Below are 19448 nucleotides of genomic sequence, written 5' to 3' on the forward strand. Positions count from 1 at the left end.
GGTCAACTTGTCACATATAACAATAGAGAGTGAAATATAACAAAAGAAATGAGATCAGAATTGGTAACCTTAAATATGCATAAATATTTCAAAATGAACACAACAATAAAAGACACCCACAACATACATATAATGTATGTATTTAAGATTCATTTGTATTCCCAAATATTGTCGTTTTAAGGCATCCACAACATATGTATTTTCGATACATTTGTATTCCCAAAGATTGTCGTTTTATAAGGACCAACTGCCAAACCTATATCGGAACTATAGCAGTAATCCCAATTAAATATTTCAAGATTGATCAGAAATGATGCAGATACTTTCTCAAACACGGATGGGGCTTCGGCGAAGACAAAATATCCAACAAAATATTGCCAAATTTAGATTTTGGCACTCTGATAACAACTACAAGTGCTGAAATTTCAATTATTTCATCACACCGTTAAGGGAATGATTTATGACTTATCCCTGATCAAGTATGTCCATAACGTTCTGTCTCTTCTATTGCACATCAACACGTAACTGACATTATACATACTGAAGTTTTCGCAACTTCAACGAGCAAAATAGCACCCAAAACACCTATCAATATAAACAATTAAGCATTTAATTTATGAAAATATAGGCTCTTCACTTGTCTTTGCATAATTTCATTACGTACAGTAACATCACAAAATCCAAACTCACACAGAACGCACAATCATAAAGAAAATGACTGAAAAAAAAAAAAAAAAATGGGACCCAGTTTCATCAATAACCTTAACTCCTTCACTAACAATTTTCATTGCATTGCGAAGTTTGTGATCCTCTTAAGTCCAATGGTGCTTTTTCCATGGAAAATTAAAGGAATTTCCTTAGTTAATGGACGTTGATAAAAGCAGAGACAAGGCAGAACTTTGATAGATTCTAAAACAGCATTAGAAATTGCATAGCTAAAGATGTCCGAGATGTTAAGCGAGGTTATGTTGGTAGACGTCGGAACACATTCCTCTATTGTCAACGTATTCTCTGACTCTTTTTGTCTGTAATTATGTCGATGGAGTTAAGCATCTTTACAAATAACGATATTTAGGTTATTATATTATCAACATTTGTGAAGAAGAAATACATTGTATATTGAATGATATGATCGATACTTATTCATTTTCGAGAATAAAAGATAACTTTATAAGCTTATAACTGGCGCACTGTTAACCTAACTTTTAATTTTTTTTCTGATTAAGTTTGATTAAGATACAATTGCAAGTGTGTTCCTTTCCCAGATACACACCATTGACATTCAAGATCAACGAACTTTAATGTTAGGACGCTTTCTTATCTGTCCAATCAGATTTGTCGATACAAACATTCTTTGGCCGCCACCAGTTTTCGATGTTATCATACCACACGGGCGGTAGGAGAGGTTCATGGAGAAGTCCACATAAGCGACACCATGGTTTTGTTTCTATGAACTCTCCTTGCTCACGCCACCGGAAGTACTCATTGTACATGGTATCATTTTTATCCAATCGGTGTAAATGTTGCGCAAGTTCCTCTGGAGAGCGGAAGTCCTCCACATGAATGAAAGATCCGGTTGGAAGAATTGACTGATACGTGGCCTTCGAAGCACCTAACACCACTGGTATCACCTTATTTCTGAAAAAAAACAACCCAAAAGAATATCGTTATTCATGGTAATTAAAACTGCATAAGTTTATAAAGCAAACAAATAAATCAATAAATGTTTAAATAGTCTATCACAGCAAAGTCATAATGACGCTTGCAATAAAACACGTTAATTCGAATTTTTTGTAGTCATACATACAAAATATATCTTTGAACATTTCGCTGATAATTTACAGGTGACATTTTGGTACCGACACTAAGGTAAGTAATGAAGGAATTCAGTATTGTTGTTGGAATGGAGGTTGGATGGAGAAATATGTCACACAAGAATTTCTTGCACCTTCTAAAGCGTTGAAAATAATTCATATTAATTCAAAATAACAGATGATACTTAAATAGACGTAGAATATTAAACGTTAAGCGTGAAATACTGTTACTTAGTCTATTGGCTATTATATTATTTTGTTATTTTGTCCATAGACGATATTTGAAATTATAAATAGGTATAGAACAAAAATATTGGGTAATATGCCAGTACATCGGGATGATTACTTGGTAACTACGTCGCAACTATGCGATATAACGTGGTAGCTATGTCGTATTTTTGTGGTAACTATAATAACTACGTCGTAACTAGGTGGTTACTATGCGATAACTACGTCGTAACTTTGTTATAACTACGTCGTTACCATGTGGTAACTATATAATACTACGTCGTTACCATGTGGTAACTATGTGGTAACTATGTAATACTACGTCGTTACCATGTGGTAACTATGTGGTAACTATGTAATACTACGTCGTTACCATGTGGTAACTATGTGGTAACTATGTAATACTACGTCGTTACCATGTGGTAACTATGTGGTAACTTTGTGGTATCTATGTGGTAACTATATGATTACGGTTCACTAGGAGATAACCGTGGTAATTACGTAGTATATTGCAACTATGGTGTAACTAAAACTATCGTAAATACGAGATAAGAAATATATAGAGTAATTATGAAATATTAAGTACATGTAACGTAAATAGTGCTAGCTTTTGTTTATAACAATTAAACTGTAGTGTATTTCCTAACGAAGGTCAAAGTTTAATTTCGAGTTACTATTATGTATACAAATCACTTACTCTAGTGCTTTAACGGCCTTTTCTGTGACGTAATCCAGACATTTGGTGTTTTCGAACGCCAGGTAAAATTTGTAATCAGTCTCAAGCATGTGTAAACACTTTTTATCCTCTTTCTTGGGACAACTTTTTGTTCCGCATGCGCCATAGATATCTACTTCAATATGTTTTGCAAGATTTTTAGCATAGCTTATCCTGCCACTTCTTGACATTATACAGTTGGAAACCATCCATGCAACCTTTTTAGTCTTTCCTTTGGCATAATTTATCTCCGCATTTGGCTTGATAAAACTGTTTTTATATTTCTGATATTTAAAATACGGTGTTTCTATCACTGAATTCGTTCGGTATGTCATGGTCCAATTAAACAATCCGTTATAATTTTTCAGCATCTTCGTATTCATTGGGCTTTCAATCATAGATATCACCCATATTTGTTTCGGAGACTTCCTCCGAAATGGGGGTTTCCGTGGAAGTTGTCCTGGATTGCTAAACACCAACGCGTCAGCGTTTGGTCCCTGCTTTGCATCGTATGTTATCGTACAAGCGTTTATATGACACTGCTCAAACGCTGACATTCCTGGAGTATGGTGCCAATAACCTTTGTTACCAGAGAGATATATGACCTTGACATTGGTGGAGTTATACTCGCTTGACATGTGGTTTAATTGATGTACAATTCGTCCGGCGTTATATTTTCTGAATTCTTTACCAGGAGTTGAAATGTCTAAGATGTTTGTCCGATCAGGTAGAAGATCCATTATGTCATGAGGTTTATCATGATCAAATTCGTCGGCGAACTTTGAATAAAACAAATCAGATGTCACCATTTTCTTGAACGTCCTTCCTGGGGAATTAGTGGTTTGCACAAGTTTCCGAACTGGCATTGTGCTTGATATTTCCGGAGAAGGTTGCGTTGTTATTTTATTAGATGTCGACGGAGATGATGGAGTTGACACAGCACTTTGCGGCAATGGAGTTGTAAATGTTTCATCGTCCGAGTCATAATCATAATTCCACGGTTCCACGTGAAAAATAGTATTTTCAGTATGTTTTGTTGAATCGTATTCAATATCGAAAATGTACGTTTCCGAAATCCTTTTTTGTAAAGATATGTGTCTGTGTGAAAAATTTGTTCTATAGACAATGCAAATGAGAATTAAAAACCAAACACCCACAATTACAGGTAGGAGTGTTGGTAACCATCTAACACACGACACAGACACTCGTTTCATATTCGGCTAAATCCGGAAAAATGGTTCAGTCGTGTGAGGCGTAAAATAGTATACCCCATACTTCCTGGTGTTTTTGCAACAATTATTCAGCCTTGGGTCGAACTTGCCCACGGGAAAATAGCTCGGCTCTACCTAACACTCGATATTTCTTCTCTCCAGTCAGTACTGCCTAAGGCTCCACTGACCTTAGTTACTTGAACAGATATGGATACATCCGGGTATGCCAACCGCTCCAGGCATTAATCAATCTTGAAGAGTACCTTCCGCTACCTCAATGACAATTTATCGACCCAGTTTATGCAATTGAACGGCATGACGATAAATTTATGCAACAATATTTTAGACAAATGTATATTAAATCCCCCTTTTTCACTCATTGTCAAGTTTTAAAATATTCTATTTCCCTATTTTTATAATCAATAATATAAATGTCATGCCCAGGTTTTAGCACCATTGCAGACCCCGTCAGGCTTCCACCATCTTTGAATGTCTTCATACCACATGACAGGAAGTGACGTTTCATGTAAAAGTGTACAGACCCGGCACCAATTTAAATCGTCCATAATTTTATCTCCTGTCTCTTTCCATTTGAAATATTCATTATAAAGTGTATCATTTTTGTCTAGAAGGTTGAGATATTCTCCTAATTTTTCTGGTGATTCGAAATCTTCTATGTGGATATAGGAATGTTTAGGAAGTACTTGAGCATAATCTTCCTTTCTTGCTCCTAATACTATTGGTACCAGCTCCGCGCTGAAAACAAAAAAATTATATATTATTAGTCTACAATTAAACGTCAAATTACGACACAATTATTATATACCGTAGTTAAATATTAAAGGGGCATTAATTCGTTTGAATAAAGTTTAGGTCGTCAAAATTAAACTTACTGGAAAAGATGTATTTTTTCCAAGTAGTAACAGCTATAATCTTTACACTAATGCGTCCGTTTTACTCTCAAGATAAACCAAAGTTCTTCGAGTATTAAGTCCTGAACATTCTTAATTCGACCCGAAGTATCACTAATTGCCGCAAAGACATAATGTATTTTTTATACGATATGCCTTTTCCTGTTTATTTCGGGGTTTATTTCATTACATGTAGGCAGAAACACTCATATGATCATCGTTCGGACATAGATTCTGATGTCCGAACGAAGGAATGCCCCTTTAACGATGATATACAAATAAATATTTTCGTGAAGACGAATTGGTTTATACATGTATCTTCATCTAACCCTGAAACATGCTTATCGCCCGACACCTTCTCTTCCGTGCAATGAAATAAATTCTAGAACAATTGATACATATATATATAACAATAATATAAATAAAAAATATGATGTTGCTCTTGTTTACATATTAAGATGTTTTTGCTGGTGTGTTTATTTAGTAAAATTAATTATTGTTGAACAAAAAAAGAAAGCGGCACAATGAAATGCTATTTCGGGTTTGTTTAAAATACGTCATATAATATCGAAGTAAATACAGTATATTAGAAATATTTCAGAATTTAGTTGATTATACGGCGCCGGGACGAAATAAAAAAGCAACATATTTGTCTCATGTAGTGGACACAGAACAGCTGTTGTGGAAAATAAAAATAAACAGGGGATTACTGTCAACAGTTAACTGTATAAAGTTCATAAAATAAAGCTTTAAAACAAATTTTAACTTTAAAATCACTCAAAATCCGTGTGCTAATTCCACACTATGGCCGAAACTGCTTAATCCGATCATCGGAAGCATAGCCGCTGTTTCAGAGCTTGTCGTCAGAATTATTTGTTCGTTCAGTTTATATATATGTTAAGATCGACCGGAAGACATAATTTAGTTCAAAGGAATTATCTATATCTGTCAATTTTCATCAGATTTCTTTAAAACCTTTTTGTGTCTTTAGCGTTATCCAATATTTTTTTATCTGACATTTCAGTTTCATATAGTTTAACAACAACTGTTCCTCAGTAACCCCGAATCTGGTGACTGCTAATTTCTGTCAATATATAGAGGGTATCTAACAGTGTCTTCAGTAATACCAAATATCTTTCACGAGTGGGGCTAATATTTTGATATTTTTTTTTGAAAAATATCAAAATATTAGCCACACGAGTGAAATATATTTGGTTTTACTGAAGACACTGTTAGATATTCTGTTTATTACATTTTTTATCAACGAAAACCCTACCCCGTATGCTAACTAGGACTACAGCGATAATTTGTAAACAAAAAAAGTAGTTTCCCCTGTCCAGGTGCTGACATATATGTCGGGCTTTCTGATTGGTCAATTATTTTGGTATTTTCTAATCATTAATTTGATTGGTCAAATCAGCAAAAGTGATATTTTTCACTAGTGAAAAATATGATATTCTTCACTAGTGAAAAATATCACTTTTATAGAATGAATAATTTTTGATATTTCACTGGTAAAAATGTAATAAATCACATTATACCATACTATTTAGTCTGTTGTTTTGCTTATGTTAATTGGACTTGCAAATTGATTTCCTCTCACTTTCTTGATTTTGTAGAAGGCAAACTCTCCATTATTTATACAATATAAAGTCATTAACGTATGTCGAAACATAGACATAATGTAAATAATTTATTTACGTACTTTTTTATCCTCAAAATTACAAAACGCAGTGTAAAGACAATTTGCTGTCAAAATCCAGCAAGTATTAAATAGTTTTTATATAGTTTATAATATGAAATTATAATTTTTACTAGTGATAAAATAAAACAATTACGTGTTATGCGTGCTAAGAGTTAGCTGAAATGAAATGCATGTTTTGAGCAGTTATTTGAATACGTATGGACCGTCAGATTCGCGCGTTATATTAGATATAAGTAGATATAAGTAAACCCTCGTCACGCTTCAGTAGAGGTCACAAGGGCTACAGAGCTATTAATCGGTAGGTACTCAATATAACCTATTTATTCAGTGGCACTCAGTTTTCATCTTGATGAAATGTTCTGTTCTAGTTTGTCCCCTATACCGTTTCAGCTAGTCATGATGGACTTGCTTTAAAAAACAGCGTACCGAGTCACATTGGAAGATCATATTCGAATTCAACTGGGAAAGCATCAATCAAGATATTTAGACTTTACAAAATCTGCAATTCATAGGAGGAGGAATCACATTCATTATTTCCACTGCTTGCTTAATTTGCTAGAAAAGTACTATTCTCAGATATATTTAAGTCTATTTAATGCTAAATTAAGTAATCATGACCCCCCCCCCCCCCCCCCCCCCCCCCCCCAATACATTTCCCTCTGGTACATTTAATACGAAGTTCACTTTTTAACTAGATCTATCCCCAAACGAAGATTCCGCTGACTTGTAAAGTTTGTATCATGCTATTGTCAACTGTTCGTGCACGATCGAAACAGAGGTACTTTAAAAAGTTGATAAATATTGATTAAATATTTGTTTCAAAACAGTTTAAGCTTTATTGATTGGAAATAAGAAATAACAAATCGATATATATAGTTATGTGTTATTTTCAAGTTTCATGATCATGTCAAAGATACTCTTTAAGATTTTTAAAGTTTATGCGACCTGGTAACAGCTGTGTTAATACAAGGACGTTGTCTATAAATGATGGGACGGTTTCTAACTAGCTCTTCACGTCATGGACCCGGAATTACACACGACAAGCCACTCCATTAATTTATCTCGACAACGGACAAACAAAAAATGCCTGGAGAGACACTGGTCTATTCAAATCGATAAACAACGTTATAATAACACCTAACCGATATAGTCTGCTCCCCAGACATCACGTGTTATTTTACTCCAAGATCACCTGTCATGGTAGTATAATTTCGTGTAAAACGGGCTCATCAATAACAACAAAAACCACAAAAATTCTATAACTGTAAGGCTATTGAGCGTCGAAAATAATGAAATCAGTGACAGTTTGACGCTTCCCCTCTCGCCTTTTTACTTTAACTTTCAACTTTCTTCATTCAATCTCTTTACAAAAGTTCAATGTATAGAGAAACATATTCACAACATTCAACAAATACAATATATCGTGTAACGTGAGACCACCATAAAGAACAAACATTTAGGTGATACTATATATTGTCACTTTTTCAAATGGTGCCTTTTCAAATACAAAAGATTAATAGGTTACAGGGTTCATCGAAAAATGTCTTACTCATGTTTGTATTTTGTGATAAGATCGTCGTGTAGAATTATACTAGTTCATGAACCCAATATTAGCTGTTGACATAGAGACGGGCTGGGCACACTCATTCGGACATGATCCTGACCACGGTAATAATTTCTTTGTTGTGCACCAATTAAGTATCACAATACTGAGCTTATAAAATCCACTGTTAAATTACAATTTCAAACCTGAATGTTGGTTATCCTGTGAGCCGTAACCATAATGCAATATATACTGTACTATTGTCCAAGTCATCGAAATGTTGGTTCGTCCCCGAAACGTTTGTTTTCTCAAATAAGAAATTAGGCTAATATAAGGTTTCATACAGAAAATAGCACTTATAAATATACCTATGTATATTTAAATGACCTTTGTGTATACACACATTAACCGTAGATAGCCGTTAAAGTTTTCTTCGGGTGAAGTACCGGTGTCTCGAATATACCCCCCCCCCCCCCCCCCCCCAACCCTCGTTTTTTTTCCGGTGAAAAACTAACATGCGGATTCAAATATAGTGGTTATACAACCACGTGTAGTCCAGTGGTGGCTGGCGATGTCGAGTTTTGGAGACATAACCATAATATGTTTAATTGTAATCTTAATCTTTGAAAGTTTTGTTTAAAAAGTCTTATAATTTGTCCGCCAATACACTGTGTACTAATTTGTTTAAATGTTGTAAATAGCATGTTTTCTCTGTACATCAAATTTATTCTTGTTAAGAGAATTAGATAATGTAGTAATGCAAATATGGATATACAAACTGCTGTTGCAAGATGTGATATGCTTGTGATTTCAGAAATGTAAAAGTTTAATACAGTATAAAGAAAAGAAAGAAAGAAAAGAAAGAAAGAAAAAAAAAGAAATACGGGAAAAGAAAAATGGTCTCATATTCCGTGTTCGGTATATTGCCTGTACGAAATGATAAACTATCTATTTTACAATGGTTGCGAAACTAGTTATTTAAACTAATATAAGTAACCCCTGATTGCCTGGATGAAAGGAATTTCAATGTGGAAGGAAACCGGAGTACCTTCAATGATATATATGTATATATTACTTACGACAGTGTCTTTGATCTTTCTCGATCCATATGGCATTTGCGAAACGGATATATCAGAAGGAAAGGAAAGACAACGATGAAAGCAAAACATGGCATGAGATGTGATGAACATTGAGCAGCTGAAAGTATGGAATAGTGTAATGTCAACAAATGTCAGCTGAGTCGAGAAAGATCACTCACTCTGTCTAAAAATGAATATTTAAAACTTTCTTGAATTATTCTTAAAAAGTTGTAAATTAAATTGTAAATGAAGGAGACTTCTTAATTCTCTTCCTCCGTTTCCCTCTACTTATCACCATATCTCTACTCTTCTTCAAAAATAAAATCAATTTATGTATATTTGTATTCATCTTCGCTAGCCAAGGCTTCTGATTGCGTTACACTCGTGGAGTGTAACGTAATCAGAAGCCTTGGCTAGCGAAGATGATTTGTATTGTACACTGTTTTGGGAAAGGGCTTTATATAAGTTGGAAAACTTGTGCTCGACCCCTTTGTATATTTATGATACAATAAAATATGTTTAAACTAAAAAAAACCCGGAGAAAGCCCACCTGTTCGGTTCATTGACGCTCGGACCTAGTCACGCTTGGTCAGGTAACCGGAACTCCGGTCAGTATGATAGGCGAGTACGTAAACACTGCGCCACCTGATTTATACCTGTCTGATTACAGGTAAAGACAGGGGAAGCTCGTTAAACTGTAGGCATCATGATTAGATAAAGATAAAAAAAACATCTACAGACGCATTTATGTCAATATGTTTTTCGGCGTTCCCAAGGACAGTGTCGATTACAAGATTATACACTTCGTGTGCGCTTTGTGTTTGACAGTCTTTGTAATGTGTTAAATACTCATGTCATGATGAGTTATTTTGTTGTCTTGTGTAATTTATGTTGTTTTACTTTTATAATGACATTGCGTTATCTATGTTGTGTTATCTATACAGATTTGTGTTACATCTTATGTTATCTATACAGAGTATGTGTTATATGTTGTGTTGTCTATACAGAGTTGTGTTATCTATACAGAGTATGTGTTATTTATGTTGTGTTGTCTATACAGAGTTGTGTTATCTATACAGAGTATGTGTTATTTATGTTGTGCTATCTATACAGAGTTGTGTTATATATGTTGTGTTATCTATACAGAGTTGTGTTATCTATACAGAGTTATGTTATATATGTTGTGTTATTTATACAGAGTATGTGTTATTTATGTTGTGTTATCTATACAGAGTTGTGTTATATATGTTGTGTTATATATGTTGTGTTATATATGTTGTGTTATTTATACAGATTTGTGTTATATATGTTGTGTTATCTATACAGAGTATGTGTTATTTATGTTGTGTTATCTATACAGAGTTGTGTTATATATGTTGTGTTGTGTTATCTATACAAAGCTGTGTTATATATACAGAGTTGTGTTATATATGTTGTGTTATCTATACAGAGCTGTGTGATTTATGTTGTGTTGTGTTATCTATACAGTGTTGTGTTATCTATACAGAGTTGTGTTATATATACAGAGTTGTGTTATCTATACAGAGTTGTGTTATCTATACAGAGTTGTGTTATCTATACAGAGTTGTATTATCTATACAGAGTTGTGTTATATATGTTGTGTTATCTATACAGATTTGTGTTATATATACAGAGTTGTGTTATCTATACAGAGTTGTGTTATATATACAGAGTTGTGTTATCTATGTTGTGTTATATATGTTGTGTTATCTATACAGAGTTGTGTTATATATGTTGTGTTATCTATACAGAGTTGTGTTATACATGTTTTGTTATCTATACAGAGTTGTGTTATACATGTTGTGTTATCTATGCAGAGTTGTGTTATCTATACAGAGTTGTGTTATATATGTTGTGTTATTTATACAGAGTTGTGTTATATATGTTGTGTTATCTATACAGAGCTGTGTGATTTATGCTGTGTTGTGTTATCTATACAGTGTTGTGTTATCTATACAGAGTTGTGTTATATATACAGAGTTGTGTTATCTATACAGAGTTGTGTTATCTATACAGTGTTGTGTTATCTATACAGAGTTGTGTTATCTATACAGAGTTGTGTTATATATGTTGTGTTATTTATACAGAGTTGTGTTATCTATACAGAGTTGTGTTATCTATACAGAGTTGTGTTATCTATACAGTGTTGTGTTATCTATACAGTGTTGTGTTATCTATACAGAGTTGTGTTATATATACAGAGTTGTGTAATTTATGTTGTGTTATTTATACAGAGTTGTGTTATATATGTTGTGTTATTTATACAGAGTTGTGTTATATATACAGAGTTGTGTTATTTATACAGAGTTGTGTTATATATGTTGTGTTATCTATACAGAGTTATGTTATCTATACAGAGTTGTGTTATATATGTTGTGTTATTTATACAGAGTTGTGTTATATATACAGAGTTGTGTTATTTATACAGAGTTGTGTTATATATGTTGTGTTATCTATACAGAGTTATGTTATCTATACAGAGTTGTGTTATATATGTTGTGTTATCTATACAGAGTTATGTTATCTATACAGAGTTGTGTTATATATGTTGTGTTATTTATACAGAGTTGTGTTATCTATGTTGTGTTATCTATACAGAGTTATGTTATCTATACAGAGTTGTGTTATATATGTTGTGTTATTTATACAGAGTTGTGTTATATATGTTGTGTTATTTATACAGAGTTGTGTTATATATGCTGTGTTATCTATACAGAGTTGTGTAATTTATGTTGTGTTATCTATACAGAGTTGTGTTATATATGTTGTTATTTATACAGAGTTGTGTTATCTATACAGAGTTATGTTATCTATACAGAGTTGTGTTATATATGTTGTGTTATTTATACAGAGTTGTGTTATCTATACAGAGTTATGTTATCTATACAGAGTTGTGTTATTTATACAGAGTTATGTTATCTATACAGAGTTGTGTTATTTATACAGAGTTATGTTATCTATACAGAGTTGTGTTATCTATACAGAGTTGTGTTATCTATACAGAGTTGTGTAATATATGTTGTGTTATCTATACAGAGTTGTGTTATCTATACAGAGTTGTGTTATTTATACAGAGTTGTGTTATATATGTTGTGTTATTTATACAGAGTTGTGTTATTTATACAGAGTTGTGTTATCTATACAGAGTTGTGTAATATATGTTGTGTTATCTATACAGAGTTGTGTTATCTATACAGAGTTGTGTTATTTATACAGAGTTGTGTTATATATGTTGTGTTATTTATACAGAGTTGTGTTATTTATACAGAGTTGTGTTATTTATACAGAGTTGTGTTATCTATACAGAGTTGTGTTATATATGTTGTGTTATTTATACAGAGTTGTGTTATATATGTTGTGTTATTTATACAGAGTTGTGTTATATATGTTGTGTTATATATACAGAGTTGTGTTATATATGTTGTGTTATTTATACAGAGTTGTGTTATCTATACAGAGTTGTGTTATCTATACAGAGTTGTGTTATATATGTTGTGTTATCTATACAGAGTTGTGTTATATATGTTGTGTTATTTATACAGAGTTGTGTTATCTATACAGAGTTGTGTTATTTATACAGAGTTGTGTTATATATGTTGTGTTATTTATACAGAGTTATGTTATCTAAACAGAGTTATGTTATCTATACAGAGTTATGTTATCTATACAGAGTTGTGTTATATATGTTGTGTTATTTATACAGAGTTGTGTTATCTATACAGAGTTATGTTATCTATACAGAGTTGTGTTATTTATACAGAGTTGTGTTATTTATACAGAGTTGTGTTATTTATACAGAGTTGTGTTATATATGTTGCGAATGTGAACCATATCGTGTGGATCAATTATGACGTAATAATGATAATGACACCAGGTACATCTCGATCGTATAAATAATTCTGATGTTTGTATCATAATTAATGCCATAGAAGATCACACATGATTATTAAACCAACTCAATAAACTGACATGGCTAGAAGCTTTGGGCGATGTTTTTATGTTTCATATAAATTTATTTAACGAGTTAAAATTGTTTGAATAACATAAATTGCAGAAAATCAAATATTGAATTGTGTAATATTAACTTACTCGTAGGCGTTCATCACTTTCTCCGTAAAATAGTCGTGGCACTTGTGGTTTTCAAATGAAAGGTAGAACTTGTAATCTCTCCTGGTCATCTCCACACATTCTCGATGCTTAGATGCTGGACATGACAATGTACCACAGCCACCGTAGATGTCCACTTGCACGTGCTTACCTAAAGCTTTTGCATAATCCATGCGACCACTCTTTACAATGTGACAGTTAGAAACCATCCAAGCTACCTTCTTAGTCCGGCCTTCAGCGTAATTTCGACCAGGCTTTGGAATAACTGGGGGCTTCCAACAATCCCGTCCGATTTTGAAATATGGATCGTAAATGGTGGAGTCTACCCGATATGTGTTTGTCCAGTTGAAATAGTTTTTATATTTTTCCATTGACCACGATCTATCAGGGCTTTCATTAATGTTTAAAATCGCGATTTGTTTTGAAGACGATTTCTGAAATGGTGGCGATCGTGGTAGATGGCCAGAATTTGCAAACACCACGGCGTCCGCTGTTGCCTCCGCTTTCCTGTCGTGGGTCAAACTACAACGGTTAACTTTGCAATGTTTGAAGAATTCTAAACCCGTTGGGACGTTTTTCCATTGTTCCAAATACCAAATATACACAACTTTTATTTTTGAATTATTTGAATACGTCCGCGGTACATGTTCTAGTTGTTCATAAACTCGATCAGATTGAGATTTTGTGTGGAGAAAACTGTCCGGAAGAAGACGTAATATCCGTTTCTTTTCTACTTCACTGATGTTAACTTCCGGTGGAAAGAACATAATAGGGTGAAGTGGGTTTGCTGTCCTGTCAAAACCAACTTTAAAATCTGTCCTTGTCCTCGGATTCGAGTAGTCTAAACAATAACTTGTTTCATTGAATTCTGGCGAATAAAAACGATCATTGTATTGAAAATCCAACTGAGGTTGAATGGAGACAAATATCTTATCCAACCTGTGGTTTTGCATGGTTAACTTGGGTTCCAATTGCGACACGAACATCTGTGGCCTCAGATTGATCATGCTTGTAACGAAAACCACCATTATGACTGTGAGTATAAATACTTTTTCCTGCCATTTGGTATTTCGCGTCCAAAATACTCTTCTCCAAAATCCCATGGTAAGTATTCGATGGATGTATGCAGTGTACACAATTCGGTATGTATTTCATATATATATATATGCAATGAATATTCACAAAAATGGGGTTTTATAACACCATGTCGTCTGCAGAATACAGTAACCACTGATTGGATGTGAATACACCGTGATTTCTGGTGCAGAAATATCCTACAATACGGAGAAAAACAAAACACAGGTAGACCACGGTACACCCCACTCATGAGATCTGAACAGGCAGAGTGATCCAGTGATATATACCCGTCTCACCCGAGGCTAATGTTACCGATTAAACATGAACAAGGAAGTCGCCTCTCACCAGGTAACATGTGTAAAACACAGGAATTTGGTAAACTTCAATCATTGGTCCATAGCGAGGGGGAAAAAAAAAAAAAAAAAAAATAGATGTGTATTTAAAAATTGAAACGAATGTCAGTTTCTTATCGACACAATGATCACAGATAGTGTCACACCGTGGTATATATACTCACATCGAAAACACCGACCGGCTTTCATGTAGTGTAAATATTGAACATTTAGCTTTAAAGAAAACACGTGTGTATTTCCATCAGGCTGACAGAAATGACGAAATACACATATTTCTTGTCCACGGCAGGCTGGCTCAAGTCTCAGACCTGAGGCTAAGGTTTGAATTTATCACTGAAACTCGGTTGTCTGAAATATTTTTTTGTGTATAATTGTTGTTCATTACACTAGTATTTATAGTGAGATCTTGGCAGTCCCGACCCATTTGTTTACATGAACAGTAGAACATTGACAGTCAGAACCCTTTAGCTTGTGTGTTCAGCTTGTGTGTACAGTGCAACCATGCTCGTCTGTGGATTTAGGCTTGTGTGTATAGAGGAACCTTGTTAGTCTGGACACTTTGGTTTGTGTTTACAGTAGAACCTTGTTAGTCTGGACACTTTGGTTTGTGTGTAGAGTAGAACCTTGTTAGTCTGGACACTTTGGTTTGTGTTTACAGTAGAACCTTGTTAATCTGGACACTTTGGTTTGTGTGTATAGTAGAACCTTGTTAGTATGGACAGTTTTGTTTGTGTGTACAGTAGAACCTTGTTAATCTGGACACTTTGGTATGTGTGTACAGTAGAACCTTGTTAGTCTGGACACTTGGGATTGTATGTACAGGAGAACCTTCTTAGTCTAGGCACTTTGGTTTCTGTGTACAGTAGAACCTTGTTAGTCTGGACACTTTGGTTTGTGTGTACAGTAGAACCTTGTTAGTCTGGACACTTTGGTTTGGGTGTACAGTAGAACCTTGTTAGTCTGGACACTTTGGTTTGGGTGTACAGTAGAACCTTGTTAGTCTGGACACTTGGGCTTGGGTGTACAGTAGAAACTTGTTAGTCTGGACACTTTGGTTTGTGTGTACAGTAGAACCTTGTTAGTCTGGACACTTTGGTTTGGGTGTACAGTAGAACCTTGTTAGTCTGGACACTTTGGTTTGGGTGTACAGTAGAACCTTGTTAGTCTGGACACTTGGGCTTGGGTGTACAGTAGAACCTTATTAGTCTGGACAATTTGGTTTGTGTGTACAGTAGAACCTTGTTAGTCTGGACACTTTGGTTTGTGTGTACAGTAGAACCTTGTTAGTCAGGACACTTTGGTTTGTGTGTACAGTAGAACCTTGTTAGTCTGGACACTTTGGTTTGTGTGTACAGTAGAACCTTGTTAGTCAGGACACTTTGGTTTGTGTGTACAGTAGAACCTTGTTAGTCTGGAAACTTTGGTTTGTGTGTACATGTACAATGGAACATTGTTAGTCTGGACACTTTGGTTTATGTGTAGAGTAGAGCCTTGCTAGTCTGGAAACTTGGTTAATATGTACTGTGTAACTTTGTTAGAATGGACACTGTGGGTTATTAAAGGTATAACAAATAGATAAAAATAAAAATATTGATGAACAGTTGTAAAACAATGTCCAGCAGATGTTACAGTTAAAATATATCGTCACATACTTCCGGGTACGCATGAGTGCTTACGATCTTTGACATTGCCACGAGACGACACGTTTGAATAGGTTATGCCCGGGAGAAGTAGTAAGTCATAATTCAGGACAATATTAGTGATAGTTCCTTGAAAACAAAATGAATACTGAATTCTAAGCGGCTTTGTGACATGGATATATCCTATTCTATACTAGACGAGTCGTAGATGGAATTCAGAAAGAGCACATCCACTCGTTGCCATTATGTCATGGTATTGGTTGTCTATCATCATCCCACAAACCACAACAAGTCCCATTGATGAAAATCTCATTACATTTGATGATCACATAATAAAATTCTTGCTTATCTTTTTCGCTAAATTGTAAAAATTCTCTGGATACAAAACTCTTCAATAGGAGTTTCAACGACAAACTGACTTTACACGTATCTATCAGCGGATGGAATGTGCCATCTTGTCAAATATTTCGATGATTCGAACAGGTCCCTAATAGATGATCGACTAAGGAAGACGCATGGGAGTTGGCCCTAAAATGAAAAAATCGTAGGTCAACGAGAAGCGATATAGTATTCTGGATTTAGGCGATTTGATTGTACCTGAAGATAAAGGTGTTGTGATTCTTCCTCTGGGGCAAACCAGACAGTGTCCAGACTAGAGAATGAAGACAATGAACCAATAACAGTATATCTGGGGTCATGGTATTTCTAGGTCAAGTATTCATGAGTTTGTCCGTTGCTCAGAGATTTAGCCTGAAACAGGAGAATGGAGTTTTGCTGAATAAATAACACCCTACTTAGTTTGAAATGTGTAGTTCTCGTTCCATTGTATCAATAATATCTAAGATCCAGACGGCAATTATTGACATTTTTGGTGATAATTTTATTTCTAGATTTTCGAGATAATTCACAAGTAGTAAGGATTTTCACGAGGTTAAACAACAGATTGTCGCGCTGTCGTTGAAACTCTACAGTGGAACAACAACAACAACAACAACAACAACAACAACAACAACAACAACAACAACAACAACAACAATAATAACAACAACAACAACACATCCGACATTTCGCGACGTTAACATAATTATATACCTCCTCAAAATGGTTGAAATTCTACACAGTAACTAACAAGTGAATAACTGCACAGTTGAGAGCACAACTTTTTCAATACCGGCCGCTATTGTAATCAAATGAACATTATCATGTGTATAAAGCTACACAGGTACCAAGGTAAAAACAACAATGAGTTTACTATTGAGAGGAAACAATTATGTTAAATGTCTGGTAAAGAATCACAGTCGAACTTGCCACAAGGGTTACCTTCATTATAAACTGCCTATAAAGACCACCTCTGTAGAACAAAAAACTGTCTATTGAGGTCACTTTTATATAACGAAAACCTGTCTATAAAGACCACCTCTATACAACAAAAAATGTCTATTGAGGTCACTTCTATATAAAACCTAAACCTGTCTATAAAGACTACCTCTGTTAAACAAAAACTGCCTATGGAGGTCACCTCTATAAAACCCAAACCTGTCTATAAAGACTACCTCTGTTAAACAAAAACTGCCTATGGAGGTCACCTCTATAAAACCCAAACCTGTCTATAAAGACTACCTCTGTTAAACAAAAACTGCCTATGGAGGTCACCTCTATAAAACCCAAATCTGTCTATAAAGGCTATTTCTGTACAACAAAAACTGTCTATGGAGGTTACCTCTATATAATCTAAACCTGTCTATAAAGGCTACCTCTGTAGAACAAAAACTGTCTATGGAGGTCACCTCTATAAAACCCAAACCTGTTTATAAAGACTACCTCTGTAGAACAAAAACTGTCTATGGAGGTCACCTCTATAAAACCCAAACCTGTCTATAAAGACTACCTCTGTAGAACAAAAACTGTCTATGGAGGTCACCTCTATAAAACCCAAACCTGTCTATAAAGACTACCTCTGTAGAACAAAAACTATCTATGGAGGTCACCTCTATATAATCTAAACCTGTCTATAAGGCTACACTGTAGACCAAAAAACTGTATAAGGAGGTCACCTCTATATAACCCAAAACCTCTCTATAAAGGCTACCTCTGTAGAACAAAAAAAAAAACTATGGAGGTTACCTCTATATAATCTAAACCTGTCTATAAGGCTACTCTGTAGACCAAAAAACTGTATAAGGAGGTCACCTCTATATAACCCAAAACCTATCTATAAAGGCTATCTCTGTAGAACAAAAAAAACCTGTCTATGAAGGTCACCTCTATGTAACAAAAACCTGTCTATAAGTCTACGTCTGTAGACAAAAAAACTGTCTATGAAGGTCACTTCTATGTAACAAAAACCTCTCTATAAAGGCCACCTCTGTAGAATAAAAAAAACTATGGCGGTCAATCTGTATATAAGGCTACCTCTGTAGACCAAAAAACTGTCTATAGAGGTCACCCCTATATTACCAAAAAACTTGTCTGTAATAGTCCAACTGCTTTATATTAATACATAATTCAACGCATAAGAATTTCTCTATGGAGTGCCCTCGCAATTCAACAATAAAACTTTGCAATATTTGTATGGTACAACATTATATTCTGTTGGTCTTGATAATTATATAAAATGCAGTGAAGTTGTATTACACGACAGTACTTTTGTGTCAGTTTGCACGTAAGTATAACAAAAAATTGTTTACCGGAGAATTGATACGGAACGTAAGGGTTTTCCTGTCGTAACATATGTAAGATATGGCATTGCACCTATAAACTCATTATAATGTATTCCTAGTATGTTTCTGTGCTTTAATAGGCATTCTTTCCGACACCGAGACAGCATATATGTAAAAGATAAAAAAGATAAAAAAAAAAAAAATAAGCTATTCGTCTGTGTGTTTGTGTGAGCTAATCTGGAAATTTACCCGGTGTACAAAAGAAAGAAACAAGTATACATTTCCATCGTTTTAAGTGTTCGAGGTAGGGGTGTCTCTGTCATTAAGACTGTCTATCAATGAAAACCGGTTTTAAATACTTTGCTGCACTTTATTGACGAGTCC

At 34.4% G+C, this 19448-nt stretch overlaps 2 protein-coding genes across 2 annotated transcripts; both read right to left on the reverse strand.

The window, feature by feature from the left end:
* Positions 1-590: 590 nt before the first annotated feature.
* LOC117326151 (glycoprotein 3-alpha-L-fucosyltransferase A-like) lies at positions 591-4091 on the reverse strand. Its single transcript, XM_033882782.1, has 2 exons — positions 2740-4091; positions 591-1638 (listed from the first exon to the last, which is right to left on the reverse strand). Exons 1-2 carry the CDS (start codon positions 3969-3971, stop codon positions 1305-1307), a joined length of 1566 nt encoding a protein of 521 aa, XP_033738673.1. The 5' UTR covers positions 3972-4091; the 3' UTR covers positions 591-1304.
* A 5-nt stretch (positions 4092-4096) lies between these two features.
* Positions 4097-14823, reverse strand: LOC117326152 (glycoprotein 3-alpha-L-fucosyltransferase A-like). The gene is made up of 2 exons (XM_033882784.1): positions 13317-14823; positions 4097-4724 (listed from the first exon to the last, which is right to left on the reverse strand). Exons 1-2 carry the CDS (start codon positions 14435-14437, stop codon positions 4403-4405), a joined length of 1443 nt encoding a protein of 480 aa, XP_033738675.1. The 5' UTR covers positions 14438-14823; the 3' UTR covers positions 4097-4402.
* Positions 14824-19448: the final 4625 nt, after the last annotated feature.

Source organism: Pecten maximus, chromosome 4, assembly GCF_902652985.1.
Source record: "Pecten maximus chromosome 4, xPecMax1.1, whole genome shotgun sequence".
Lineage (NCBI taxonomy): Eukaryota > Metazoa > Mollusca > Bivalvia > Pectinida > Pectinidae > Pecten > Pecten maximus.